This window comes from Petromyzon marinus, chromosome 66 (assembly GCF_048934315.1).
Source record: "Petromyzon marinus isolate PM22_M1 ecotype Great Lakes invasive population chromosome 66, UKy_Petmar_22M1.pri1.0, whole genome shotgun sequence".
In the NCBI taxonomy this organism is placed as follows: Eukaryota; Metazoa; Chordata; class Hyperoartia; order Petromyzontiformes; family Petromyzontidae; genus Petromyzon; species Petromyzon marinus.
In genome coordinates this window covers 5,025,374-5,052,002 of record NC_133732.1, presented here as the reverse complement: position 1 = coordinate 5,052,002, position 26,629 = coordinate 5,025,374, and the positions used below count along the sequence as shown (strand labels likewise).

Sequence of the window (26,629 nt, the reverse complement as noted above, 5' to 3'; positions counted from 1 at the left end):
TAATCAAACCCTCAACAACAACAACAACAACGTAATTAAACCCTCAACAAAAACAACGTCAACAACGTAATAAAACCCTTAACAACAACAACAACGTAATTAAACCCTCAACAACAACAACGTCAACAACAACAACAACGTAATCAAACCCTCAACAACAACAACAACGTCAACAACGTAATTAAACCCTCAACAACTACAACAACAATGTAATCAAACCCTCAACAACAACAACAACGTAATTAAACCCTCAACAAAAACAACAACGTCAACAACGTAATAAAACCCTTAACAACAACAACAACGTAATTAAACCGTCAACAACAACAACAACAACGTAATTAAACCCTCAACGTCAACAACGTAATAAAACCATCAACGACAACAACAACAACGACGAGCACGTCGCCACCGGGCGACTACGGCGCCCCGCGTCCCCGCCCCAGGGCGCCCGCCACCTCCTCCAGGACCCCGAGCAGGCGGCCCTGGGCCTGGCCCTGCTCCCGCTGCAGGCCCAGCGCCTCGCGGCCCAGCGCCAGCAGCTCGTCCAGCCGACGGTCGCTGCCCGCCCGCGCCGCCCTCAGCTCCAGCAGCAGCAGCTCGTCCACCCGCCTCCTGCTCCTGCTCCTCCTCCACCTGCTCCGCCTCCCGCCGCTCCTACTCGTCGGCGCGGCGGCCGCGGCAGCGGCGGTCCGCGGCCGGGCCCGGCTCTCGGCCGGCCGCTCCGCGGGGCCGGAGCGGCCGGGCGCCGGGGGGCAGGACGCCCGCTGAAGGCGACGACGCGGTGGGGGGGGGCCCCGGGGCCGCCGCCGCCGCCCGCTGGCGGATGGCGAGCGGAGGGCCGCGGTGTGGGGGAGAGGAACCGCCTCCGCCGCCTCCGCCGCCTCCGCCGCCTCCTCCTCCGCCTCCGCCGCCTCCTCCGCCTCCTCCGCCTCCTCCTCCACCTCCTCCGCCTCCGCCTCCTCCTCCGCCTCCTCCACCTCCTCCACCTCCTCCACCATCTCCGCCTCCTCCGCCTCCACCACCTCCTCCTCCTCCTCCTCCTCCTCCGCCTCCACCACCTCCTCCGTCTCACCGTTCCTCACGCAGCCGCCATTTTGGCTCACGCAGGGAAGTTCCTCCTGCTGCTCCTCGTCCTCCTCGTCCTCCTCCTCCTCCTCCTCGTGGTCGTGGTCGTGGTCCCACTCTCCCTCCTCGTCCCCCTCGAGCTCCTCCCACTCCTCGTCGGACGGCGACGGCGACGGCGACGCAGCGGAGAGAGGCGGCGGAGGCGGCAGAGGCGGCGACAAAGGAGGGGAGGAGCAGCCGGGGACGAGAGGAGAACCCCGCGAGGAGTTCTCCCCCTCCTGGAGACGCGGGAGCGAGTGACGACAACAGGAGGGGCGCCGGTCTCCCCGTGTCTCTGTCTCTCCGTCTCCCCGTGTCTCCGTCTCTCCGTCTCCCCGTGTCTCCGTCTCTCCGTCTCCCCGTGTCTCCGTCTCTCCGTCTCCCCGTGTCTCCGTCTCTCCGTCTCCCCGTGTCTCCGTCTCCTCGTCTCCCCGTGTCTCCGTCTCCCCGTCTCCCCGTGTCTCCGTCTCTCCGTCTCCCCGTGTCTCCGTCTCTCCGTCTCCCCGTGTCTCCGTCTCTCCGTCTCCCCGTGTCTCCGTCTCTCCGTCTCCACGTGTCTCCGTCTCTCCGTCTCCCCGTGTCTCCGTCTCTCCGTCTCCACGTGTCTCCGTCTCCCCGTCTCCCCGTGTCTCCGTCTCTCCGTCTCCCCGTGTCTCCGTCTCTCCGTCTCCCCGTGTCTCCGTCTCTCCATCTCCCCGCATCCCAGCTTGTCCGTGTGTCCGTGTCTCCGTCTCTCCGTCTCCCCGTGTCTCCGTCTCTCCGTCTCCCCGCGTCCACGCGTCACGGTGTGTCCGTGTCCCCGTGTCTCCGTTCCCGTGTCTCCGTGTCTCCGTGTCTCCGTTCCCGTGTCTCCGTGTCCCCGGGCCTCCGCGTCCGTTGGCGACCTGCGAACGAGGGGCGGTCCACAGCATGGCCGCCACGAGATGCTTAGAACGATAACTCCGAGAGTCTGTGGGTGTCTCTGTGTGGTGAGTCTGTGGGTCTCTGTGTGGTGAGTCTGTGGGTCTCTGTGTGGTGAGTCTGTGGGTGTCTCTGTGTGGTGAGTCTGTGGGTCTCTGTGTGGTGAGTCTGTGGGTGTCTCTGTGTGGTGAGTCTGTGGATCTCTGTGTGGTGAGTCTGTGGGTCTCTGTGTGGTGAGTCTGTGGGTCTCTGTGTGGTGAGTCTGTGGGTGTCTCTGTGTGGTGAGTCTGTGGGTCTCTGTGTGGCGAGTCTGTGGGTGTCTCTGTGTGGTGAGTCTGTGGATCTCTGTGTAGTGAGTTTGTGGGTCTCTGTGTGGTGAGTCTGTGGGTCTCTGTGTGGTGAGTCTGTGGGTGTCTCTGTGTGGTGAGTCTGTGGGTCTCTGTGTGGTGAGTCTGTGGGTGTCTGTGTGGTGAGTCTGTGGGTCTCTGTGTGGTGAGTCTGTGGGTCTCTGTGTGGTGAGTCTGTGGGTCTCTGTGTGGTGAGTCTGTGAGTCTCTGTGTGGTGAGTCTGTGGGTCTCTGTGTGGTGAGTCTGTGGGTCTCTGTGTGGTGATTCTGCGGGTCTCTGTGTGGTGAGTCTGTGGGTCTCTGTGTGGTGAGTCTGTGTGCCTCTGTGTGGTGAGTCTGTGGGTCTCTGTGTGGTGAGTCTGTGGGTCTCTGTGTGGTGAGTCTGTGGGTGTCTCTGTGTGGTGAGTCTGTGGGTCTCTGTGTGGTGAGTCTTTGGGTGTCTCTGTGTGGTGAGTCTATGGGTCTCTGTGTGGTGAGTCTGTGGGTGTCTCTGTGTGGTGAGTCTGTGTGTCTCTGTGTGGTGAGTCTGTGGGTCTCTGTGTGGTGAGTCTGTGGGTCTCTGTGTGGTGAGTCTGTGGGTGTCTCTGTGTGGTGAGTCTGTGGGTCTCTGTGTGGTGAGTCTGTGGGTCTCTGTGTGGTGAGTCTGTGTGTCTCTGTGTGGTGAGTCTATGGGTCTCTGTGTGGTGAGTCTGTGGGTCTCTGTGTGGTGAGTCTGTGGGTGTCTCTGTGTGGTGAGTCTGTGGGTGTCTCTGTGTGGTGAGTCTGTGGGTGTCTCTGTGTGGTGAGTCTGTGGGTGTCTCTGTGTGGTGAGTGTGTGGGTGTCTCTGTGTGGTGAGTCTGTGGGTGTCTCTGTGTGGTGAGTCTGTGGGTCTCTGTGTGGTGAGTCTGTGGGTCTCTGTGTGGTGAGTCTGTGGGTGTCTCTGTGTGGTGAGTCTGTGTGTCTCTGTGTGGTGAGTCTGTGTGTCTCTGTGTGGTGAGTCTGTGGGTGTCTGTGTGGTGAGTCTATGCGTGTCTCTGTGTGGTGAGTCTGTGGGTCTCTGTGTGGTGAGTCTGTGTGTGTCTCTGTGTGGTGAGTCTGTGGGTCTCTGTGTGGTGAGTCTGTGGGTCTCTGTGTGGTGAGTCTGTGTGTCTCTGTGTGGTGAGTCTATGGGTCTCTGTGTGGTGAGTCTGTGGGTGTCTCTGTGTGGTGAGTCTGTGGGTGTCTCTGTGTGGTGAGTCTGTGGGTGTCTCTGTGTGGTGAGTCTGTGGGTGTCTCTGTGTGGTGAGTCTGTGGGTGTCTCTGTGTGGTGAGTCTGTGGGTCTCTGTGTGGTGAGTCTGTGGGTCTCTGTGTGGTGAGTCTGTGGGTGTCTCTGTGTGGTGAGTCTGTGTGTCTCTGTGTGGTGAGTCTGTGTGTCTCTGTGTGGTGAGTCTGTGGGTGTCTGTGTGGTGAGTCTATGCGTGTCTCTGTGTGGTGAGTCTGTGGGTCTCTGTGTGGTGAGTCTGTGTGTGTCTCTGTGTGGTGAGTCTGTGGGTCTCTGTGTGGTGAGTCTGTGGGTCTATGTGTGGTGAGTCTGTGGGTGTCTCTGTGTGGTGAGTCTGTGGGTCTCTGTGTGGTGAGTCTGTGGGTGTGTGTGGTGAGTCCGTGGATCTCTGTGTGGTGGGTCTGTGGGTCTCTGTTTGGTGAGTCTGTGGGTCTCTGTGTAGTGAGTCTGTGGGTCTCTGTGTGGTGAGTCTGTGGGTCTCTGTGTGGTGAGTCTGTGGGTGTCTGTGTGATGAGTCTGTGGGTGTCTGTGTGGTGAGTCTGTGGGTGTCTGTGTGGTGAGTCTGTGGGTGTCTGTGTGGTGAGTCTGTGGGTCTCTGTGTGGTGAGTCTGTGGGTGTCTGTGTGGTGAGTCTGTGGGTCTCTGTGTGGTGAGTCTGTGGGTCTCTGTGTGGTGAGTCTGTGGGTGTCTCTGTGTGGTGAGTCTGTGGGTGTCTGTGTGGTGAGTCTGTGGGTCTCTGTGTGGTGAGTCTGTGGGTCTCTATGTGATGAGTCTGTAGGTGTCTCTGTGTGGTGAGTCTGTGGGTCTCTGTGTGGTGAGTCTGTGTGTCTCTGTGTGGTGAGTCTGTGGGTGTCTCTGTGTGGTGAGTCTGTGGGTCTCTGTGTGGTGAGTCTGTGGGTCTCTGTGTGGTGAGTCTGTGGGTGTCTCTGTGTGGTGAGTCTGTGGGTGTCTCTGTGTGGTGAGTCTGTGGGTCTCTGTGTGGTGAGTCTGTGGGTCTCTGTGTGGTGAGTCTGTGGGTGTCTCTGTGTGGTGAGTCTGTGTGTCTCTGTGTGGTGAGTCTGTGGGTCTCTGTGTGGTGAGTCTGTGGGTGTCTCTGTGTGGTGAGTCTGTGTGTCTCTGTGTGGTGAGTCTGTGGGTGTCTGTGTGGTGAGTCTATGCGTGTCTCTGTGTGGTGAGTCTATGCGTGTCTCTGTGTGGTGAGTCTGTGGGTCTCTGTGTGGTGAGTCTGTGTGTCTCTGTGTGGTGAGTCTGTGGGTGTCTCTGTGTGGTGAGTCTGTGGGTGTCTCTGTGTGGTGAGTCTGTGGGTCTCTGTGTGGTGAGTCTGTGGGTGTCTCTGTGTGGTGAGTCTGTGGGTGTCTCTGTGTGGTGAGTCTGTGGGTGTCTCTGTGTGGTGAGTCTGTGGGTCTCTGTGTGGTGAGTCTGTGGGTGTCTCTGTGTGGTGAGTCTGTGTGTCTCTGTGTGGTGAGTCTGTGGGTCTCTGTGTGGTGAGTCTGTGGGTGTCTCTGTGTGGTGAGTCTGTGTGTCTCTGTGTGGTGAGTCTGTGTGTCTCTGTGTGGTGAGTCTGTGGGTGTCTGTGTGGTGAGTCTATGCGTGTCTCTGTGTGGTGAGTCTGTGGGTCTCTGTGTGGTGAGTCTGTGGGTCTCTGTGTGGTGAGTCTGTGGGTCTCTGTGTGGTGAGTCTGTGCGTGTCTCTGTGTGGTGAGTCTGTGCGTGTCTCTGTGTGGTGAGTCTGTGGGTGTCTCCGTGTGGTGAGTCTGTGGGTGTCTCTGTGTGGTGAGTCTGTGGGTCTCTGTGTGGTGAGTCTGTGGGTGTCTCTGTGTGGTGAGTCTGTGGGTCTCTGTGTGGTGAGTCTGTGGGTGTCTCTGTGTGGTGAGTCTGTGGGTCTCTGTGTGGTGAGTCTGTGGGTCTCTGTGTGGTGAGTCTGTCGGTCTCTGTGTGGTGAGTCTGTGGGTCTCTGTGTGGTGAGTCTGTGGGTGTCTCTGTGTGGTGAGTCTGTGGGTGTCTCTGTGTGGTGAGTCTGTGGGTCTCTGTGTGGTGAGTCTGTGGGTGTCTCTGTGTGGTGAGTCTGTGGGTCTCTGTGTGGTGAGTCTGTGGGTCTCTGTGTGGTGAGTCTGTCGGTCTCTGTGTGGTGAGTCTGTGGGTCTCTGTGTGGTGAGTCTGTGGGTGTCTCTGTGTGGTGAGTCTGTGGGTGTCTCTGTGTGGTGAGTCTGTGGGTGTCTCTGTGTGGTGAGTCTGTGGGTGTCTCTGTGTGGTGAGTCTGTGCGTGTCTCTGTGTGGTGAGTCTGTGGGTGTCTCTGTGTGGTGAGTCTGTGCGTGTCTCTGTGTGGTGAGTCTGTGGGTGTCTCTGTGTGGTGAGTCTGTGGGTGTCTCTGTGTGGTGAGTCTGTGGGTGTCTCTGTGTGGTGAGTCTGTCGGTCTCTGTGTGGTGAGTCTGTGGGTCTCTGTGTGGTGAGTCTGTGGGTGTCTCTGTGTGGTGAGTCTGTGGGTGTCTCTGTGTGGTGAGTCTGTGGGTGTCTCTGTGTGGTGAGTCTGTGTGTCTCTGTGTGGTGAGTCTGTGCGTGTCTCTGTGTGGTGAGTCTGTGGGTGTCTCTGTGTGGTGAGTCTGTGGGTGTCTCTGTGTGGTGAGTCTGTGGGTGTCTCTGTGTGGTGAGTCTGTGGGTGTCTCTGTGTGGTGAGTCTGTGGGTGTCTCTGTGTGGTGAGTCTGTGTGTCTCTGTGTGGTGAGTCTGTGTGTCTCTGTGTGTTGAGTCTGTGTGTCTCTGTGTGGTGAGTCTGTGGGTGTCTCTGTGTGGTGAGTCTGTGGGTGTCTCTGTGTGGTGAGTCTGTGGGTGTCTCTGTGTGGTGAGTCTGTGGGTGTCTCTGTGTGGTGAGTCTGTGCGTGTCTCTGTGTGGTGAGTCTGTGGGTCTCTGTGTGGTGAGTCTGTGGGTCTCTGTGTGGTGAGTCTGTGGGTGTCTCTGTGTGGTGAGTCTGTGCGTGTCTCTGTGTGGTGAGTCTGTGGGTCTCTGTGTGGTGAGTCTGTGGGTGTCTCTGTGTGGTGAGTCTGTGGGTCTCTGTGTGGTGAGTCTGTGGGTCTCTGTGTGGTGAGTCTGTGGGTGTCTCTGTGTGGTGAGTCTGTGGGTGTCTCTGTGTGGTGAGTCTGTGGGTGTCTCTGTGTGGTGAGTCTGTGGGTCTCTGTGTGGTGAGTCTGTGGGTCTCTGTGTGGTGAGTCTATGGGTGTCTCTGTGTGGTGAGTCTGTGCGTGTCTGTGTGGTGAGTCTGTGGGTCTCTGTGTGGTGAGTCTGTGGGTGTCTCTGTGTGGTGAGTCTATGGGTCTCTGTGTGGTGAGTGTGTGGGTCTCTGTGTGGTGAGTCTGTGCGTGTCTCTGTGTGGTGAGTCTGTGCGTGTCTCTGTGTGGTGAGTCTATGGGTGTCTCTGTGTGGTGAGTCTGTGCGTGTCTGTGTGGTGAGTCTGTGGGTCTCTGTGTGGTGAGTCTGTGGGTGTCTCTGTGTGGTGAGTCTATGGGTCTCTGTGTGGTGAGTGTGTGGGTCTCTGTGTGGTGAGTCTGTGCGTGTCTCTGTGTGGTGAGTCTGTGCGTGTCTCTGTGTGGTGAGTCTGTGGGTCTCTGTGTGGTGAGTCTGTGGGTCTCTGTGTGGTGAGTCTGTGGGTGTCTCTGTGTGGTGAGTCTGTGGGTGTCTCTGTGTGGTGAGTCTGTGGGTGTCTCTGTGTGGTGAGTCTGTGGGTCTCTGTGTGGTGAGTCTGTGGGTCTCTGTGTGGTGAGTCTATGGGTGTCTCTGTGTGGTGAGTCTGTGCGTGTCTGTGTGGTGAGTCTGTGGGTCTCTGTGTGGTGAGTCTGTGGGTGTCTCTGTGTGGTGAGTCTATGGGTCTCTGTGTGGTGAGTGTGTGGGTCTCTGTGTGGTGAGTCTGTGCGTGTCTCTGTGTGGTGAGTCTGTGCGTGTCTCTGTGTGGTGAGTCTATGGGTGTCTCTGTGTGGTGAGTCTGTGCGTGTCTGTGTGGTGAGTCTGTGGGTCTCTGTGTGGTGAGTCTGTGGGTGTCTCTGTGTGGTGAGTCTATGGGTCTCTGTGTGGTGAGTGTGTGGGTCTCTGTGTGGTGAGTCTGTGCGTGTCTCTGTGTGGTGAGTCTGTGCGTGTCTCTGTGTGGTGAGTCTGTGGGTCTCTGTGTGGTGAGTCTGTGGGTCTCTGTGTGGTGAGTCTGTGGGTGTCTCTGTGTGGTGAGTCTGTGGGTGTCTCTGTGTGGTGAGTCTATGGGTCTCTGTGTGGTGAGTGTGTGGGTCTCTGTGTGGTGAGTCTGTGCGTGTCTCTGTGTGGTGAGTCTGTGCGTGTCTCTGTGTGGTGAGTCTGTGGGTGTCTCTGTGTGGTGAGTCTGTGCGTGTCTCTGTGTGGTGAGTCTGTGCGTGTCTCTGTGTGGTGAGTCTGTGCGTGTCTCTGTGTGGTGAGTCTGTGCGTGTCTCTGTGTGGTGAGTCTGTGGGTCTCTATGTGGTGAGTCTGTGGGTGTCTGCGTGGTGAGTCTATGGGTCTCTGTGTGATGAGTCTGTGGGTGTCTCTGTGTGGTGAGTCTGTGGGTCTCTGTGTGGTGAGTCTGTGGGTCTCTGTGTGGTGAGTCTGTGGGTCTCTGTGTGGTGAGTCTGTGGGTCTCTGTGTGGTGAGTCTGTGGGTGTCTCTGTGTGGTGAGTCTGTGGGTGTCTCTGTGTGGTGAGTCTGTGTGTCTCTGTGTGGTGAGTCTGTGCGTGTCTCTGTGTGGTGAGTCTGTGGGTCTCTGTGTGGTGAGTCTGTGGGTCTCTGTGTGAGTCTGTGGGTCTCTGTGTGGTGAGTCTGTGGGTCTCTGTGTGGTGAGTCTGTGTGTCTCTGTGTGGTGAGTCTGTGGGTCTCTGTGTGGTGAGTCTGTGGGTGTCTGTGTGGTGAGTCTGTGGGTCTCTGTGTGGTGAGTCTGTGTGTCTCTGTGTGGTGAGTCTGTGGGTGTCTCTGTGTGGTGAGTCTGTGGGTCTCTGTGTGGTGAGTCTGTGAGTCTCTGTGTGGTGAGTCTGTGGGTCTCTGTGTGGTGAGTCTGTGGGTCTCTGTGTGGTGATTCTGCGGGTCTCTGTGTGGTGAGTCTGTGGGTCTCTGTGTGGTGAGTCTGTGTGCCTCTGTGTGGTGAGTCTGTGGGTCTCTGTGTGGTGAGTCTGTGGGTCTCTGTGTGGTGAGTCTGTGGGTGTCTCTGTGTGGTGAGTCTGTGGGTCTCTGTGTGGTGAGTCTTTGGGTGTCTCTGTGTGGTGAGTCTATGGGTCTCTGTGTGGTGAGTCTGTGGGTGTCTCTGTGTGGTGAGTCTGTGTGTCTCTGTGTGGTGAGTCTGTGGGTCTCTGTGTGGTGAGTCTGTGGGTCTCTGTGTGGTGAGTCTGTGGGTGTCTCTGTGTGGTGAGTCTGTGGGTCTCTGTGTGGTGAGTCTGTGGGTCTCTGTGTGGTGAGTCTGTGTGTCTCTGTGTGGTGAGTCTATGGGTCTCTGTGTGGTGAGTCTGTGGGTCTCTGTGTGGTGAGTCTGTGGGTGTCTCTGTGTGGTGAGTCTGTGGGTGTCTCTGTGTGGTGAGTCTGTGGGTGTCTCTGTGTGGTGAGTCTGTGGGTGTCTCTGTGTGGTGAGTGTGTGGGTGTCTCTGTGTGGTGAGTCTGTGGGTGTCTCTGTGTGGTGAGTCTGTGGGTCTCTGTGTGGTGAGTCTGTGGGTCTCTGTTTGGTGAGTCTGTGGGTGTCTCTGTGTGGTGAGTCTGTGTGTCTCTGTGTGGTGAGTCTGTGTGTCTCTGTGTGGTGAGTCTGTGGGTGTCTGTGTGGTGAGTCTATGCGTGTCTCTGTGTGGTGAGTCTGTGGGTCTCTGTGTGGTGAGTCTGTGTGTGTCTCTGTGTGGTGAGTCTGTGGGTCTCTGTGTGGTGAGTCTGTGGGTCTCTGTGTGGTGAGTCTGTGTGTCTCTGTGTGGTGAGTCTATGGGTCTCTGTGTGGTGAGTCTGTGGGTGTCTCTGTGTGGTGAGTCTGTGGGTGTCTCTGTGTGGTGAGTCTGTGGGTGTCTCTGTGTGGTGAGTCTGTGGGTGTCTCTGTGTGGTGAGTCTGTGGGTGTCTCTGTGTGGTGAGTCTGTGGGTCTCTGTGTGGTGAGTCTGTGGGTCTCTGTGTGGTGAGTCTGTGGGTGTCTCTGTGTGGTGAGTCTGTGTGTCTCTGTGTGGTGAGTCTGTGTGTCTCTGTGTGGTGAGTCTGTGGGTGTCTGTGTGGTGAGTCTATGCGTGTCTCTGTGTGGTGAGTCTGTGGGTCTCTGTGTGGTGAGTCTGTGTGTGTCTCTGTGTGGTGAGTCTGTGGGTCTCTGTGTGGTGAGTCTGTGGGTCTATGTGTGGTGAGTCTGTGGGTGTCTCTGTGTGGTGAGTCTGTGGGTCTCTGTGTGGTGAGTCTGTGGGTGTGTGTGGTGAGTCCGTGGATCTCTGTGTGGTGGGTCTGTGGGTCTCTGTTTGGTGAGTCTGTGGGTCTCTGTGTAGTGAGTCTGTGGGTCTCTGTGTGGTGAGTCTGTGGGTCTCTGTGTGGTGAGTCTGTGGGTGTCTGTGTGATGAGTCTGTGGGTGTCTGTGTGGTGAGTCTGTGGGTGTCTGTGTGGTGAGTCTGTGGGTGTCTGTGTGGTGAGTCTGTGGGTCTCTGTGTGGTGAGTCTGTGGGTGTCTGTGTGGTGAGTCTGTGGGTCTCTGTGTGGTGAGTCTGTGGGTCTCTGTGTGGTGAGTCTGTGGGTGTCTCTGTGTGGTGAGTCTGTGGGTGTCTGTGTGGTGAGTCTGTGGGTCTCTGTGTGGTGAGTCTGTGGGTCTCTATGTGATGAGTCTGTAGGTGTCTCTGTGTGGTGAGTCTGTGGGTCTCTGTGTGGTGAGTCTGTGTGTCTCTGTGTGGTGAGTCTGTGGGTGTCTCTGTGTGGTGAGTCTGTGGGTCTCTGTGTGGTGAGTCTGTGGGTCTCTGTGTGGTGAGTCTGTGGGTGTCTCTGTGTGGTGAGTCTGTGGGTGTCTCTGTGTGGTGAGTCTGTGGGTCTCTGTGTGGTGAGTCTGTGGGTCTCTGTGTGGTGAGTCTGTGGGTGTCTCTGTGTGGTGAGTCTGTGTGTCTCTGTGTGGTGAGTCTGTGGGTCTCTGTGTGGTGAGTCTGTGGGTGTCTCTGTGTGGTGAGTCTGTGTGTCTCTGTGTGGTGAGTCTGTGGGTGTCTGTGTGGTGAGTCTATGCGTGTCTCTGTGTGGTGAGTCTATGCGTGTCTCTGTGTGGTGAGTCTGTGGGTCTCTGTGTGGTGAGTCTGTGTGTCTCTGTGTGGTGAGTCTGTGGGTGTCTCTGTGTGGTGAGTCTGTGGGTGTCTCTGTGTGGTGAGTCTGTGGGTCTCTGTGTGGTGAGTCTGTGGGTGTCTCTGTGTGGTGAGTCTGTGGGTGTCTCTGTGTGGTGAGTCTGTGGGTGTCTCTGTGTGGTGAGTCTGTGGGTCTCTGTGTGGTGAGTCTGTGGGTGTCTCTGTGTGGTGAGTCTGTGTGTCTCTGTGTGGTGAGTCTGTGGGTCTCTGTGTGGTGAGTCTGTGGGTGTCTCTGTGTGGTGAGTCTGTGTGTCTCTGTGTGGTGAGTCTGTGTGTCTCTGTGTGGTGAGTCTGTGGGTGTCTGTGTGGTGAGTCTATGCGTGTCTCTGTGTGGTGAGTCTGTGGGTCTCTGTGTGGTGAGTCTGTGGGTCTCTGTGTGGTGAGTCTGTGGGTCTCTGTGTGGTGAGTCTGTGCGTGTCTCTGTGTGGTGAGTCTGTGCGTGTCTCTGTGTGGTGAGTCTGTGGGTGTCTCCGTGTGGTGAGTCTGTGGGTGTCTCTGTGTGGTGAGTCTGTGGGTCTCTGTGTGGTGAGTCTGTGGGTGTCTCTGTGTGGTGAGTCTGTGGGTCTCTGTGTGGTGAGTCTGTGGGTGTCTCTGTGTGGTGAGTCTGTGGGTCTCTGTGTGGTGAGTCTGTGGGTCTCTGTGTGGTGAGTCTGTCGGTCTCTGTGTGGTGAGTCTGTGGGTCTCTGTGTGGTGAGTCTGTGGGTGTCTCTGTGTGGTGAGTCTGTGGGTGTCTCTGTGTGGTGAGTCTGTGGGTCTCTGTGTGGTGAGTCTGTGGGTGTCTCTGTGTGGTGAGTCTGTGGGTCTCTGTGTGGTGAGTCTGTGGGTCTCTGTGTGGTGAGTCTGTCGGTCTCTGTGTGGTGAGTCTGTGGGTCTCTGTGTGGTGAGTCTGTGGGTGTCTCTGTGTGGTGAGTCTGTGGGTGTCTCTGTGTGGTGAGTCTGTGGGTGTCTCTGTGTGGTGAGTCTGTGGGTGTCTCTGTGTGGTGAGTCTGTGCGTGTCTCTGTGTGGTGAGTCTGTGGGTGTCTCTGTGTGGTGAGTCTGTGCGTGTCTCTGTGTGGTGAGTCTGTGGGTGTCTCTGTGTGGTGAGTCTGTGGGTGTCTCTGTGTGGTGAGTCTGTGGGTGTCTCTGTGTGGTGAGTCTGTCGGTCTCTGTGTGGTGAGTCTGTGGGTCTCTGTGTGGTGAGTCTGTGGGTGTCTCTGTGTGGTGAGTCTGTGGGTGTCTCTGTGTGGTGAGTCTGTGGGTGTCTCTGTGTGGTGAGTCTGTGTGTCTCTGTGTGGTGAGTCTGTGCGTGTCTCTGTGTGGTGAGTCTGTGGGTGTCTCTGTGTGGTGAGTCTGTGGGTGTCTCTGTGTGGTGAGTCTGTGGGTGTCTCTGTGTGGTGAGTCTGTGGGTGTCTCTGTGTGGTGAGTCTGTGGGTGTCTCTGTGTGGTGAGTCTGTGGGTCTCTGTGTGGTGAGTCTGTGGGTCTCTGTGTGGTGAGTCTATGGGTGTCTCTGTGTGGTGAGTCTGTGCGTGTCTGTGTGGTGAGTCTGTGGGTCTCTGTGTGGTGAGTCTGTGGGTGTCTCTGTGTGGTGAGTCTATGGGTCTCTGTGTGGTGAGTGTGTGGGTCTCTGTGTGGTGAGTCTGTGCGTGTCTCTGTGTGGTGAGTCTGTGCGTGTCTCTGTGTGGTGAGTCTATGGGTGTCTCTGTGTGGTGAGTCTGTGCGTGTCTGTGTGGTGAGTCTGTGGGTCTCTGTGTGGTGAGTCTGTGGGTGTCTCTGTGTGGTGAGTCTGTGGGTGTCTCTGTGTGGTGAGTCTATGGGTCTCTGTGTGGTGAGTGTGTGGGTCTCTGTGTGGTGAGTCTGTGCGTGTCTCTGTGTGGTGAGTCTGTGCGTGTCTCTGTGTGGTGAGTCTGTGGGTCTCTGTGTGGTGAGTCTGTGGGTCTCTGTGTGGTGAGTCTGTGGGTGTCTCTGTGTGGTGAGTCTGTGGGTGTCTCTGTGTGGTGAGTCTGTGGGTGTCTCTGTGTGGTGAGTCTGTGGGTCTCTGTGTGGTGAGTCTGTGGGTCTCTGTGTGGTGAGTCTATGGGTGTCTCTGTGTGGTGAGTCTGTGCGTGTCTGTGTGGTGAGTCTGTGGGTCTCTGTGTGGTGAGTCTGTGGGTGTCTCTGTGTGGTGAGTCTATGGGTCTCTGTGTGGTGAGTGTGTGGGTCTCTGTGTGGTGAGTCTGTGCGTGTCTCTGTGTGGTGAGTCTGTGCGTGTCTCTGTGTGGTGAGTCTATGGGTGTCTCTGTGTGGTGAGTCTGTGCGTGTCTGTGTGGTGAGTCTGTGGGTCTCTGTGTGGTGAGTCTGTGGGTGTCTCTGTGTGGTGAGTCTATGGGTCTCTGTGTGGTGAGTGTGTGGGTCTCTGTGTGGTGAGTCTGTGCGTGTCTCTGTGTGGTGAGTCTGTGCGTGTCTCTGTGTGGTGAGTCTGTGGGTCTCTGTGTGGTGAGTCTGTGGGTCTCTGTGTGGTGAGTCTGTGGGTGTCTCTGTGTGGTGAGTCTGTGGGTGTCTCTGTGTGGTGAGTCTATGGGTCTCTGTGTGGTGAGTGTGTGGGTCTCTGTGTGGTGAGTCTGTGCGTGTCTCTGTGTGGTGAGTCTGTGCGTGTCTCTGTGTGGTGAGTCTGTGGGTGTCTCTGTGTGGTGAGTCTGTGCGTGTCTCTGTGTGGTGAGTCTGTGCGTGTCTCTGTGTGGTGAGTCTGTGCGTGTCTCTGTGTGGTGAGTCTGTGCGTGTCTCTGTGTGGTGAGTCTGTGGGTCTCTATGTGGTGAGTCTGTGGGTGTCTGCGTGGTGAGTCTATGGGTCTCTGTGTGATGAGTCTGTGGGTGTCTCTGTGTGGTGAGTCTGTGGGTCTCTGTGTGGTGAGTCTGTGGGTCTCTGTGTGGTGAGTCTGTGGGTCTCTGTGTGGTGAGTCTGTGGGTCTCTGTGTGGTGAGTCTGTGGGTGTCTCTGTGTGGTGAGTCTGTGGGTGTCTCTGTGTGGTGAGTCTGTGTGTCTCTGTGTGGTGAGTCTGTGCGTGTCTCTGTGTGGTGAGTCTGTGGGTCTCTGTGTGGTGAGTCTGTGGGTCTCTGTGTGAGTCTGTGGGTCTCTGTGTGGTGAGTCTGTGGGTCTCTGTGTGGTGAGTCTGTGTGTCTCTGTGTGGTGAGTCTGTGGGTCTCTGTGTGGTGAGTCTGTGGGTGTCTGTGTGGTGAGTCTGTGGGTCTCTGTGTGGTGAGTCTGTGTGTCTCTGTGTGGTGAGTCTGTGGGTGTCTCTGTGTGGTGAGTCTGTGGGTGTCTCTGTGTGGTGAGTCTGTGTGTCTCTGTGTGGTGAGTCTGTGCGTGTCTCTGTGTGGTGAGTCTGTGGGTCTCTGTGTGGTGAGTCTGTGGGTCTCTGTGTGAGTCTGTGGGTCTCTGTGTGGTGAGTCTGTGGGTCTCTGTGTGGTGAGTCTGTGTGTCTCTGTGTGGTGAGTCTGTGGGTCTCTGTGTGGTGAGTCTGTGGGTGTCTCTGTGTGGTGAGTCTGTGGGTGTCTCTGTGTGGTGAGTCTGTGGGTGTCTCTGTGTGGTGAGTCTGTGGGTCTCTGTGTGGTGAGTCTGTGGGTGTCTGTGTGGTGAGTCTGTGGGTCTCTGTGTGGTGAGTCTGTACGTGTCTCTGTGTGGTGAGTCTGTGGGTCTCTTTGTGGTGAGTCTGTGGGTCTCTGTATGGTGAGTCTGTGCGTGTCTCTGTGTGGTGAGTCTGTGGGTGTCTCTGTGTGGTGAGTCTGTGGGTCTCTGTGTGGTGAGTCTGTGGGTCTCTGTGTGGTGAGTCTGTGGGTCTCTGTGTGGTGAGTCTGTGCGTGTCTCTGTGTGGTGAGTCTATGCGTGTCTCTGTGTGGTGAGTCTGTGCGTGTCTCTGTGTGGTGAGTCTGTGCGTGTCTCTGTGTGGTGAGTCTGTGGGTGTCTCTGTGTGGTGAGTCTGTGCGTGTCTCTGTGTGGTGAGTCTGTGCGTGTCTCTGTGTGGTGAGTCTGTGGGTGTCTCTGTGTGGTGAGTCTGTGGGTGTCTCTGTGTGGTGAGTCTGTGCGTGTCTCTGTGTGGTGAGTCTGTGCGTGTCTCTGTGTGGTGAGTCTGTGCGTGTCTCTGTGTGGTGAGTCTGTGGGTGTCTCTGTGTGGTGAGTCTGTGGGTGTCTCTGTGTGGTGAGTCTGTGCGTGTCTCTGTGTGGTGAGTCTGTGGGTGTCTCTGTGTGGTGAGTCTGTGCGTGTCTCTGTGTGGTGAGTCTGTGGGTCTCTGTGTGGTGAGTCTGTGGGTCTCTGTTTGAGTCTGTGGGTGTCTGCGTGGTGAGTCTATGGGTCTCTGTGTGATGAGTCTGTGGGTGTCTCTGTGTGGTGAGTCTGTGGGTCTCTGTGTGGTGAGTCTGTGGGTCTCTGTGTGGTGAGTCTGTGGGTCTCTGTGTGGTGAGTCTGTGGGTCTCTGTGTGGTGAGTCTGTGGGTGTCTCTGTGTGGTGAGTCTGTGGGTGTCTCTGTGTGGTGAGTCTGTGTGTCTCTGTGTGGTGAGTCTGTGCGTGTCTCTGTGTGGTGAGTCTGTGGGTCTCTGTGTGGTGAGTCTGTGGGTCTCTGTGTGAGTCTGTGGGTCTCTGTGTGGTGAGTCTGTGGGTCTCTGTGTGGTGAGTCTGTGTGTCTCTGTGTGGTGAGTCTGTGGGTCTCTGTGTGGTGAGTCTGTGGGTGTCTGTGTGGTGAGTCTGTGGGTCTCTGTGTGGTGAGTCTGTGTGTCTCTGTGTGGTGAGTCTGTGGGTGTCTCTGTGTGGTGAGTCTGTGGGTGTCTCTGTGTGGTGAGTCTGTGTGTCTCTGTGTGGTGAGTCTGTGCGTGTCTCTGTGTGGTGAGTCTGTGGGTCTCTGTGTGGTGAGTCTGTGAGTCTCTGTGTGAGTCTGTGGGTCTCTGTGTGGTGAGTCTGTGGGTCTCTGTGTGGTGAGTCTGTGTGTCTCTGTGTGGTGAGTCTGTGGGTCTCTGTGTGGTGAGTCTGTGGGTGTCTCTGTGTGGTGAGTCTGTGGGTGTCTCTGTGTGGTGAGTCTGTGGGTGTCTCTGTGTGGTGAGTCTGTGGGTCTCTGTGTGGTGAGTCTGTGGGTGTCTGTGTGGTGAGTCTGTGGGTCTCTGTGTGGTGAGTCTGTGGGTCTCTGTGTGGTGAGTCTGTGGGTCTCTGTGTGGTGAGTCTGTACGTGTCTCTGTGTGGTGAGTCTGTGGGTCTCTTTGTGGTGAGTCTGTGGGTCTCTGTGTGGTGAGTCTGTGCGTGTCTCTGTGTGGTGAGTCTGTGGGTGTCTCTGTGTGGTGAGTCTGTGGGTCTCTGTGTGGTGAGTCTGTGGGTCTCTGTGTGGTGAGTCTGTGGGTCTCTGTGTGGTGAGTCTGTGCGTGTCTCTGTGTGGTGAGTCTATGCGTGTCTCTGTGTGGTGAGTCTGTGCGTGTCTCTGTGTGGTGAGTCTGTGCGTGTCTCTGTGTGGTGAGTCTGTGGGTGTCTCTGTGTGGTGAGTCTGTGCGTGTCTCTGTGTGGTGAGTCTGTGCGTGTCTCTGTGTGGTGAGTCTGTGGGTGTCTCTGTGTGGTGAGTCTGTGGGTGTCTCTGTGTGGTGAGTCTGTGCGTGTCTCTGTGTGGTGAGTCTGTGCGTGTCTCTGTGTGGTGAGTCTGTGCGTGTCTCTGTGTGGTGAGTCTGTGGGTGTCTCTGTGTGGTGAGTCTGTGGGTGTCTCTGTGTGGTGAGTCTGTGCGTGTCTCTGTGTGGTGAGTCTGTGGGTGTCTCTGTGTGGTGAGTCTGTGGGTGTCTCTGTGTGGTGAGTCTGTGGGTGTCTCTGTGTGGTGAGTCTGTGGGTCTCTGTGTGGTGAGTCTGTGGGTCTCTGTGTGGTGAGTCTGTGGGTGTCTCTGTGTGGTGAGTCTGTGGGTGTCTCTGTGTGGTGAGTCTGTGGGTGTCTCTGTGTGGTGAGTCTGTGTGGGTCTCTGTGTGGTGAGTCTGTGGGTGTCTCTGTGTGGTGAGTCTGTGGGTGTCTCTGTGTGGTGAGTCTGTGGGTGTCTCTGTGTGGTGAGTCTGTGGGTGTCTCTGTGTGGTGAGTCTGTGGGTGTCTCTGTGTGGTGAGTCTGTGGGTGTCTCTGTGTGGTGAGTCTGTGTGTCTCTGTGTGGTGAGTCTGTGGGTGTCTCTGTGTGGTGAGTCTGTGGGTGTCTCTGTGTGGTGAGTCTGTGGGTGTCTCTGTGTGGTGAGTCTGTGTGGGTCTCTGTGTGGTGAGTCTGTGGGTGTCTCTGTGTGGTGAGTCTGTGGGTGTCTCTGTGTGGTGAGTCTGTGGGTGTCTCTGTGTGGTGAGTCTGTGGGTGTCTCTGTGTGGTGAGTCTGTGGGTGTCTCTGTGTGGTGAGTCTGTGGGTGTCTCTGTGTGGTGAGTCTGTGTGTCTCTGTGTGGTGAGTCTGTGGGTGTTTCTGTGTGGTGAGTCTGTGGGTGTCTCTGTGTGGTGAGTCTGTGGGTGTCTCTGTGTGGTGAGTCTGTGGGTGTCTCTGTGTGGTGAGTCTGTGGGTCTCTGTGTGGTGAGTCTGTGGGTCTCTGTGTGGTGAGTCTGTGGGTGTCTCTGTGTGGTGAGTCTGTGGGTGTCTCTGTGTGGTGAGTCTGTGGGTGTCTCTGTGTGGTGAGTCTGTGGGTGTCTCTGTGTGGTGAGTCTGTGCGTGTCTCTGTGTGGTGAGTCTGTGCGTGTCTCTGTGTGGTGAGTCTGTGGGTATCTCTGTGTGGTGAGTCTGTGCGTGTCTCTGTGTGGTGAGTCTGTGCGTGTCTCTGTGTGGTGAGTCTGTGCGTGTCTCTGTGTGGTGAGTCTGTGGGTGTCTCTGTGTGGTGAGTCTGTGGGTGTCTCTGTGTGGTGAGTCTGTGCGTGTCTCTGTGTGGTGAGTCTGTGGGTGTCTCTGTGTGGTGAGTCTGTGGGTGTCTCTGTGTGGTGAGTCTGTGGGTGTCTCTGTGTGGTGAGTCTGTGGGTCTCTGTGTGGTGAGTCTGTGGGTCTCTGTGTGGTGAGTCTGTGGGTGTCTCTGTGTGGTGAGTCTGTGGGTGTCTCTGTGTGGTGAGTCTGTGGGTGTCTCTGTGTGGTGAGTCTGTGTGGGTCTCTGTGTGGTGAGTCTGTGGGTGTCTCTGTGTGGTGAGTCTGTGGGTGTCTCTGTGTGGTGAGTCTGTGGGTGTCTCTGTGTGGTGAGTCTGTGGGTGTCTCTGTGTGGTGAGTCTGTGGGTGTCTCTGTGTGGTGAGTCTGTGGGTGTCTCTGTGTGGTGAGTCTGTGGGTGTCTCTGTGTGGTGAGTCTGTGGGTGTCTCTGTGTGGTGAGTCTGTGGGTGTCTCTGTGTGGTGAGTCTGTGTGGGTCTCTGTGTGGTGAGTCTGTGGGTGTCTCTGTGTGGTGAGTCTGTGGGTGTCTCTGTGTGGTGAGTCTGTGGGTGTCTCTGTGTGGTGAGTCTGTGGGTGTCTCTGTGTGGTGAGTCTGTGGGTGTCTCTGTGTGGTGAGTCTGTGGGTGTCTCTGTGTGGTGAGTCTGTGTGTCTCTGTGTGGTGAGTCTGTGGGTGTCTCTGTGTGGTGAGTCTGTGGGTGTCTCTGTGTGGTGAGTCTGTGGGTCTCTGTGTGGTGAGTCTGTGGGTGTCTCTGTGTGGTGAGTCTGTGGGTGTCTCTGTGTGGTGAGTCTGTGGGTGTCTCTGTGTGGTGAGTCTGTGGGTGTCTCTGTGTGGTGAGTCTGTGGGTGTCTCTGTGTGGTGAGTCTGTGGGTCTCTGTGTGGTGAGTCTGTGGGTGTCTCTGTGTGGTGAGTCTGTGGGTGTCTCTGTGTGGTGAGTCTGTGGGTGTCTCTGTGTGGTGAGTCTGTGTGTCTCTGTGTGGTGAGTCTGTGGGTGTCTCTGTGTGGTGAGTCTGTGGGTGTCTCTGTGTGGTGAGTCTGTGTGGGTCTCTGTGTGGTGAGTCTGTGGGTGTCTCTGTGTGGTGAGTCTGTGGGTGTCTCTGTGTGGTGAGTCTGTGGGTGTCTCTGTGTGGTGAGTCTGTGGGTGTCTCTGTGTGGTGAGTCTGTGGGTGTCTCTGTGTGGTGAGTCTGTGGGTGTCTCTGTGTGGTGAGTCTGTGTGTCTCTGTGTGGTGAGTCTGTGGGTGTCTCTGTGTGGTGAGTCTGTGTGTGTCTCTGTGTGGTGAGTCTGTGGGTCTCTGTGTGGTGAGTCTGTGGGTCTCTGTGTGGTGAGTATGTGGGTCTCTGTGTGGTGAGTCTGTGGGTCTCTGTGTGGTGAGTCTATGTGTCTCTGTGTGGTGAGTCTGTGGGTCTCTGTGTGGTGAGTCTGTGGGTCTCTGTGTAGTGAGTCTGTGTGTCTCTGTGTGGTGAGTCTGTGGGTCTCTGTGTGGTGAGTCTGTGGGTCTCTGTGTGGTGAGTCTGTGGGTGTCTCTGTGTGGTGAGTCTATGGGTCTCTGTGTGGTGAGTCTGTGGGTGTCTCTGTGTGGTGAGTCTGTGGGTGTCTCTGTGTGGTGAGTCTGTGGGTCTCTGTGTGGTGAGTCTGTGGGTCTCTGTGTGATGAGCCTGTGGGTCTCTGTGTGGTGAGTCTATGGGTCTCTGTGTGGTGAGTCTGTGGGTGTCTCTGTGTGGTGAGTCTGTGGGTGTCTCTGTGTGGTGAGTCTGTGGGTGTCTCTGTGTGGTGAGTCTGTGGGTGTCTCTGTGTGGTGAGTCTGTGGGTGTCTCTGTGTGGTGAGTCTGTGGGTGTCTCTGTGTGGTGAGTCTGTGGGTGTCTCTGTGTGGTGAGTCTGTGGGTCTCTGTGTGGTGAGTCTGTGGGTGTCTCTGTGTGGTGAGTCTGTGGGTGTCTCTGTGTGGTGAGTCTGTGGGTGTCTCTGTGTGGTGAGTCTGTGTGTCTCTGTGTGGTGAGTCTGTGGGTGTCTCTGTGTGGTGAGTCTGTGGGTGTCTCTGTGTGGTGAGTCTGTGTGGGTCTCTGTGTGGTGAGTCTGTGGGTGTCTCTGTGTGGTGAGTCTGTGGGTGTCTCTGTATGGTGAGTCTGTGGGTGTCTCTGTGTGGTGAGTCTGTGGGTGTCTCTGTGTGGTGAGTCTGTGGGTGTCTCTGTGTGGTGAGTCTGTGGGTGTCTCTGTGTGGTGAGTCTGTGTGTCTCTGTGTGGTGAGTCTGTGGGTGTCTCTGTGTGGTGAGTCTGTGTGTGTCTCTGTGTGGTGAGTCTGTGGGTCTCTGTGTGGTGAGTCTGTGGGTCTCTGTGTGGTGAGTATGTGGGTCTCTGTGTGGTGAGTCTGTGGGTCTCTGTGTGGTGAGTCTATGTGTCTCTGTGTGGTGAGTCTGTGGGTCTCTGTGTGGTGAGTCTGTGGGTCTCTGTGTAGTGAGTCTGTGTGTCTCTGTGTGGTGAATCTGTGGGTCTCTGTGTGGTGAGTCTGTGGGTCTCTGTGTGGTGAGTCTGTGGGTGTCTCTGTGTGGTGAGTCTGTGGGTGTCTCTGTGTGGTGAGTCTGTGGGTCTCTGTGTGGTGAGTCTGTGGGTCTCTGTGTGGTGAGTCTGTGGGTGTCTCTGTGTGGTGAGTCTGTGGGTGTCTCTGTGTGGTGAGTCTGTGGGTGTCTCTGTGTGGTGAGTCTATGGGTCTCTGTGTGGTGAGTCTGTGGGTGTCTCTGTGTGGTGAGTCTGTGGGTGTCTCTGTGTGGTGAGTCTGTGGGTCTCTGTGTGGTGAGTCTGTGGGTCTCTGTGTGATGAGTCTGTGGGTCTCTGTGTGGTGAGTCTATGGGTCTCTGTGTGGTGAGTCTGTGGGTGTCTCTGTGTGGTGAGTCTGTGGGTGTCTCTGTGTGGTGAGTCTGTGGGTGTCTCTGTGTGGTGAGTCTGTGGGTGTCTCTGTGTGGTGAGTCTGTGGGTGTCTCTGTGTGGTGAGTCTGTGGGTGTTTCTGTGTGGTGAGTCTGTGTGTGTCTCTGTGTGGTGAGTCTGTGGGTGTCTCTGTGTGGTGAGTCTGTGGGTGTCTCTGTGTGGTGAGTCTGTGGGTCTCTGTGTAGTGAGTCTGTGTGTCTCTGTGTGGTGAGTCTGTGGGTCTCTGTGTGGTGAGTCTGTGGGTCTCTGTGTGGTGAGTCTGTGGGTGTCTCTGTGTGGTGAGTCTGTGGGTCTGTGTGGTGAGTCTGTGGGTGTCTCTGTGTGGTGAGTCTGTGGGTGTCTCTGTGTGGTGAGTCTATGGGTCTCTGTGTGGTGAGTCTGTGGGTGTCTCTGTGTGGTGAGTCTGTGGGTGTCTCTGTGTGGTGAGTCTGTGGGTGTCTGTGTGGTGAGTCTGTGGGTGTCTCTGTGTGATGAGTCTGTGGGTCTCTGTGTGGTGAGTCTGTGGGTGTCTCTGTGTGGTGAGTCTGTGCGTGTCTCTGTGTGGTGAGTCTGTGCGTGTCTCTGTGTGGTGAGTCTGTGGGTCTCTGTGTGGCGAGTCTGTGCGTGTCTCTGTGTGGTGAGTCTGTGCGTGTCTCTGTGTGGTGAGTCTGTGCGTGTCTCTGTGTGGTGAGTCTGTGGGTCTCTGTGTGGTGAGTCTGTGCGTGTCTCTGTGTGGTGAGTCTGTGCGTGTCTCTGTGTGGTGAGTCTGTGCGTGTCTCTGTGTGGTGAGTCTGTGGGTCTCTGTGTGGTGAGTCTGTGCGTGTCTCTGTGTGGTGAGTCTGTGCGTGTCTCTGTGTGGTGAGTCTGTGGGTGTCTCTGTGTGGTGAGTCTGTGGGTGTCTCTGTGTGGTGAGTCTGTGGGTGTCTCTGTGTGGTGAGTCTGTGGGTGTCTGTGTGGTGAGTCTGTGGGTGTCTCTGTGTGGTGAGTCTGTGGGTGTCTGTGTGGTGAGTCTGTGGGTGTCTCTGTGTGGTGAGTCTGTGGGTGTCTCTGTGTGGTGAGTCTGTGGGTGTCTGTGTGGTGAGTCTGTGGGTCTCTGTGTGGTGAGTCTGTGGGTCTCTGTGTGGTGAGTCTGTGGGTGTCTCTGTGTGGTGAGTCTGTGGGTGTCTCTGTGTGGTGAGTCTGTGGGTCTCTGTGTGGTGAGTCTGTGCGTGTCTCTGTGTGGTGAGTCTGTGGGTGTCTCTGTGTGGTGAGTCTGTGGGTGTCTCTGTGTGGTGAGTCTATGGGTCTCTGTGTGGTGAGTCTGTGGGTCTCTGTGTGGTGAGTCTATGGGTCTCTGTGTGGTGAGTCTGTGGGTGTCTCTGTGTGGTGAGTCTGTGGGTCTCTGTGTGATGAGTCTGTGCGTGTCTCTGTGTGGTGAGTCTGTGGGTGTCTCTGTGTGGTGAGTCTATGGGTCTCTGTGTGGTGAGTCTGTGGGTCTCTGTGTGGTGAGTCTGTGTGTCTCTGTGTGGTGAGTCTGTGGGTGTCTCTGTGTGGTGAGTCTGTGGGTGTCTCTGTGTGGTGAGTCTGTGTGGGTCTCTGTGTGGTGAGTCTGTGGGTGTCTCTGTGTGGTGAGTCTGTGGGTGTCTCTGTGTGGTGAGTCTGTGGGTGTCTCTGTGTGGTGAGTCTGTGGGTGTCTCTGTGTGGTGAGTCTGTGGGTGTCTCTGTGTGGTGAGTCTGTGGGTGTCTCTGTGTGGTGAGTCTGTGTGTCTCTGTGTGGTGAGTCTGTGGGTGTCTCTGTGTGGTGAGTCTGTGTGTGTCTCTGTGTGGTGAGTCTGTGGGTCTCTGTGTGGTGAGTCTGTGGGTCTCTGTGTGGTGAGTATGTGGGTCTCTGTGTGGTGAGTCTGTGGGTCTCTGTGTGGTGAGTCTATGTGTCTCTGTGTGGTGAGTCTGTGGGTCTCTGTGTGGTGAGTCTGTGGGTCTCTGTGTAGTGAGTCTGTGTGTCTCTGTGTGGTGAATCTGTGGGTCTCTGTGTGGTGAGTCTGTGGGTCTCTGTGTGGTGAGTCTGTGGGTGTCTCTGTGTGGTGAGTCTGTGCGTGTCTCTGTGTGGTGAGTCTGTGGGTGTCTCTGTGTGGTGAGTCTATGGGTCTCTGTGTGGTGAGTCTGTGGGTGTCTCTGTGTGGTGAGTCTGTGGGTGTCTCTGTGTGGTGAGTCTGTGGGTCTCTGTGTGGTGAGTCTGTGGGTCTCTGTGTGATGAGTCTGTGGGTCTCTGTGTGGTGAGTCTATGGGTCTCTGTGTGGTGAGTCTGTGGGTGTCTCTGTGTGGTGAGTCTGTTGGTGTCTCTGTGTGGTGAGTCTGTGGGTGTCTCTGTGTGGTGAGTCTGTGGGTGTCTCTGTGTGGTGAGTCTGTGGGTGTCTCTGTGTGGTGAGTCTGTGGGTGTTTCTGTGTGGTGAGTCTGTGTGTGTCTCTGTGTGGTGAGTCTGTGGGTGTCTCTGTGTGGTGAGTCTGTGGGTGTCTCTGTGTGGTGAGTCTGTGGGTCTCTGTGTAGTGAGTCTGTGTGTCTCTGTGTGGTGAGTCTGTGGGTCTCTGTGTGGTGAGTCTGTGGGTCTCTGTGTGGTGAGTCTGTGGGTGTCTCTGTGTGGTGAGTCTGTGGGTCTGTGTGGTGAGTCTGTGGGTGTCTCTGTGTGGTGAGTCTGTGGGTGTCTCTGTGTGGTGAGTCTATGGGTCTCTGTGTGGTGAGTCTGTGGGTGTCTCTGTGTGGTGAGTCTGTGGGTGTCTCTGTGTGGCGAGTCTGTGGGTGTCTGTGTGGTGAGTCTGTGGGTGTCTCTGTGTGATGAGTCTGTGGGTCTCTGTGTGGTGAGTCTGTGGGTGTCTCTGTGTGGTGAGTCTGTGCGTGTCTCTGTGTGGTGAGTCTGTGCGTGTCTCTGTGTGGTGAGTCTGTGGGTCTCTGTGTGGTGAGTCTGTGCGTGTCTCTGTGTGGTGAGTCTGTGCGTGTCTCTGTGTGGTGAGTCTGTGCGTGTCTCTGTGTGGTGAGTCTGTGGGTCTCTGTGTGGTGAGTCTGTGCGTGTCTCTGTGTGGTGAGTCTGTGCGTGTCTCTGTGTGGTGAGTCTGTGCGTGTCTCTGTGTGGTGAGTCTATGCGTGTCTCTGTGTGGTGAGTCTGTGCGTGTCTCTGTGTGGTGAGTCTGTGCGTGTCTCTGTGTGGTGAGTCTGTGGGTGTCTCTGTGTGGTGAGTCTGTGCGTGTCTCTGTGTGGTGAGTCTGTGGGTCTCTGTGTGGTGAGTCTGTGGGTCTCTGTGTAGTGAGTCTGTGTGTCTCTGTGTGGTGAATCTGTGGGTCTCTGTGTGGTGAGTCTGTGGGTCTCTGTGTGGTGAGTCTGTGGGTGTCTCTGTGTGGTGAGTCTGTGCGTGTCTCTGTGTGGTGAGTCTGTGGGTGTCTCTGTGTGGTGAGTCTATGGGTCTCTGTGTGGTGAGTCTGTGGGTGTCTCTGTGTGGTGAGTCTGTGGGTGTCTCTGTGTGGTGAGTCTGTGGGTCTCTGTGTGGTGAGTCTGTGGGTCTCTGTGTGATGAGTCTGTGGGTCTCTGTGTGGTGAGTCTATGGGTCTCTGTGTGGTGAGTCTGTGGGTGTCTCTGTGTGGTGAGTCTGTGGGTGTCTCTGTGTGGTGAGTCTGTGGGTGTCTCTGTGTGGTGAGTCTGTGGGTGTCTCTGTGTGGTGAGTCTGTGGGTGTCTCTGTGTGGTGAGTCTGTGGGTGTTTCTGTGTGGTGAGTCTGTGTGTGTCTCTGTGTGGTGAGTCTGTGGGTGTCTCTGTGTGGTGAGTCTGTGGGTGTCTCTGTGTGGTGAGTCTGTGGGTCTCTGTGTAGTGAGTCTGTGTGTCTCTGTGTGGTGAGTCTGTGGGTCTCTGTGTGGTGAGTCTGTGGGTCTCTGTGTGGTGAGTCTGTGGGTGTCTCTGTGTGGTGAGTCTGTGGGTCTGTGTGGTGAGTCTGTGGGTGTCTCTGTGTGGTGAGTCTGTGGGTGTCTCTGTGTGGTGAGTCTATGGGTCTCTGTGTGGTGAGTCTGTGGGTGTCTCTGTGTGGTGAGTCTGTGGGTGTCTCTGTGTGGTGAGTCTGTGGGTGTCTGTGTGGTGAGTCTGTGGGTGTCTCTGTGTGATGAGTCTGTGGGTCTCTGTGTGGTGAGTCTGTGGGTGTCTCTGTGTGGTGAGTCTGTGCGTGTCTCTGTGTGGTGAGTCTGTGCGTGTCTCTGTGTGGTGAGTCTGTGGGTCTCTGTGTGGTGAGTCTGTGCGTGTCTCTGTGTGGTGAGTCTGTGCGTGTCTCTGTGTGGTGAGTCTGTGCGTGTCTCTGTGTGGTGAGTCTGTGGGTCTCTGTGTGGTGAGTCTGTGCGTGTCTCTGTGTGGTGAGTCTGTGCGTGTCTCTGTGTGGTGAGTCTGTGCGTGTCTCTGTGTGGTGAGTCTGTGGGTCTCTGTGTGGTGAGTCTGTGCGTGTCTCTGTGTGGTGAGTCTGTGCGTGTCTCTGTGTGGTGAGTCTGTGGGTGTCTCTGTGTGGTGAGTCTGTGGGTGTCTCTGTGTGGTGAGTCTGTGGGTGTCTCTGTGTGGTGAGTCTGTGGGTGTCTGTGTGGTGAATCTGTGGGTGTCTCTGTGTGGTGAGTCTGTGGGTGTCTGTGTGGTGAGTCTGTGGGTGTCTCTGTGTGGTGAGTCTGTGGGTGTCTCTGTGTGGTGAGTCTGTGGGTGTCTGTGTGGTGAGTCTGTGGGTCTCTGTGTGGTGAGTCTGTGGGTCTCTGTGTGGTGAGTCTGTGGGTGTCTCTGTGTGGTGAGTCTGTGGGTGTCTCTGTGTGGTGAGTCTGTGGGTCTCTGTGTGGTGAGTCTGTGCGTGTCTCTGTGTGGTGAGTCTGTGGGTGTCTCTGTGTGGTGAGTCTATGGGTCTCTGTGTGGTGAGTCTGTGGGTCTCTGTGTGGTGAGTCTATGGGTCTCTGTGTGGTGAGTCTGTGGGTGTCTCTGTGTGGTGAGTCTGTGGGTCTCTGTGTGATGAGTCTGTGCGTGTCTCTGTGTGGTGAGTCTGTGGGTGTCTCTGTGTGGTGAGTCTATGGGTCTCTGTGTTGTGAGTCTGTGGGTCTCTGTGTGGTGAGTCTGTGTGTCTCTGTGTGGTGAGTCTGTGGGTGTCTCTGTGTGGTGAGTCTGTGGGTGTCTCTGTGTGGTGAGTCTGTGTGGGTCTCTGTGTGGTGAGTCTGTGGGTGTCTCTGTGTGGTGAGTCTGTGGGTGTCTCTGTGTGGTGAGTCTGTGGGTGTCTCTGTGTGGTGAGTCTGTGGGTGTCTCTGTGTGGTGAGTCTGTGGGTGTCTCTGTGTGGTGAGTCTGTGGGTGTCTCTGTGTGGTGAGTCTGTGTGTCTCTGTGTGGTGAGTCTGTGGGTGTCTCTGTGTGGTGAGTCTGTGTGTGTCTCTGTGTGGTGAGTCTGTGGGTCTCTGTGTGGTGAGTCTGTGGGTCTCTGTGTGGTGAGTATGTGGGTCTCTGTGTGGTGAGTCTGTGGGTCTCTGTGTGGTGAGTCTATGTGTCTCTGTGTGGTGAGTCTGTGGGTCTCTGTGTGGTGAGTCTGTGGGTCTCTGTGTAGTGAGTCTGTGTGTCTCTGTGTGGTGAATCTGTGGGTCTCTGTGTGGTGAGTCTGTGGGTCTCTGTGTGGTGAGTCTGTGGGTGTCTCTGTGTGGTGAGTCTGTGCGTGTCTCTGTGTGGTGAGTCTGTGGGTGTCTCTGTGTGGTGAGTCTGTGGGTCTCTGTGTGATGAGTCTATGGGTGTCTGTGTGGTGACTCTATGAGTCTATGGGTGTCTGTGTGGTGAGTCTGTGGGTCTCTGTGTGGTGAGTCTGTGGGTGTCTCTGTGTGGTGAGTCTGTGGGTGTCTCTGTGTGGTGAGTCTGTGGGTGTCTCTGTGTGGTGAGTCTGTGGGTCTCTGTGTGGTGAGTCTGTGGGTGTCTCTGTGTGGTGAGTCTGTGGGTGTCTGTGTGGTGAGTCTGTGGGTCTCTGTGTGGTGA

At 56.2% G+C, this 26,629-nt stretch overlaps 1 protein-coding gene across 1 annotated transcript in view; it reads right to left on the bottom strand.

Annotated features, from left to right (window-relative positions):
* Positions 1 to 419: 419 nt before the first annotated feature.
* LOC142906528 (uncharacterized) overlaps positions 420 to 26,629 on the bottom strand; it is a 35,737-nt gene continuing 9,527 nt past the window's right edge. Inside the window, exons 2-4 of the mRNA XM_076054534.1 lie at positions 990 to 1,991; positions 662 to 819; positions 420 to 561 (exon numbers count right to left, since the gene is read on the bottom strand). Of these exons, the coding sequence (XP_075910649.1) occupies positions 420 to 561; positions 662 to 819; positions 990 to 1,991 (1,302 nt within the window). The remainder of the gene's footprint in view (positions 562 to 661; positions 820 to 989; positions 1,992 to 26,629) is intronic.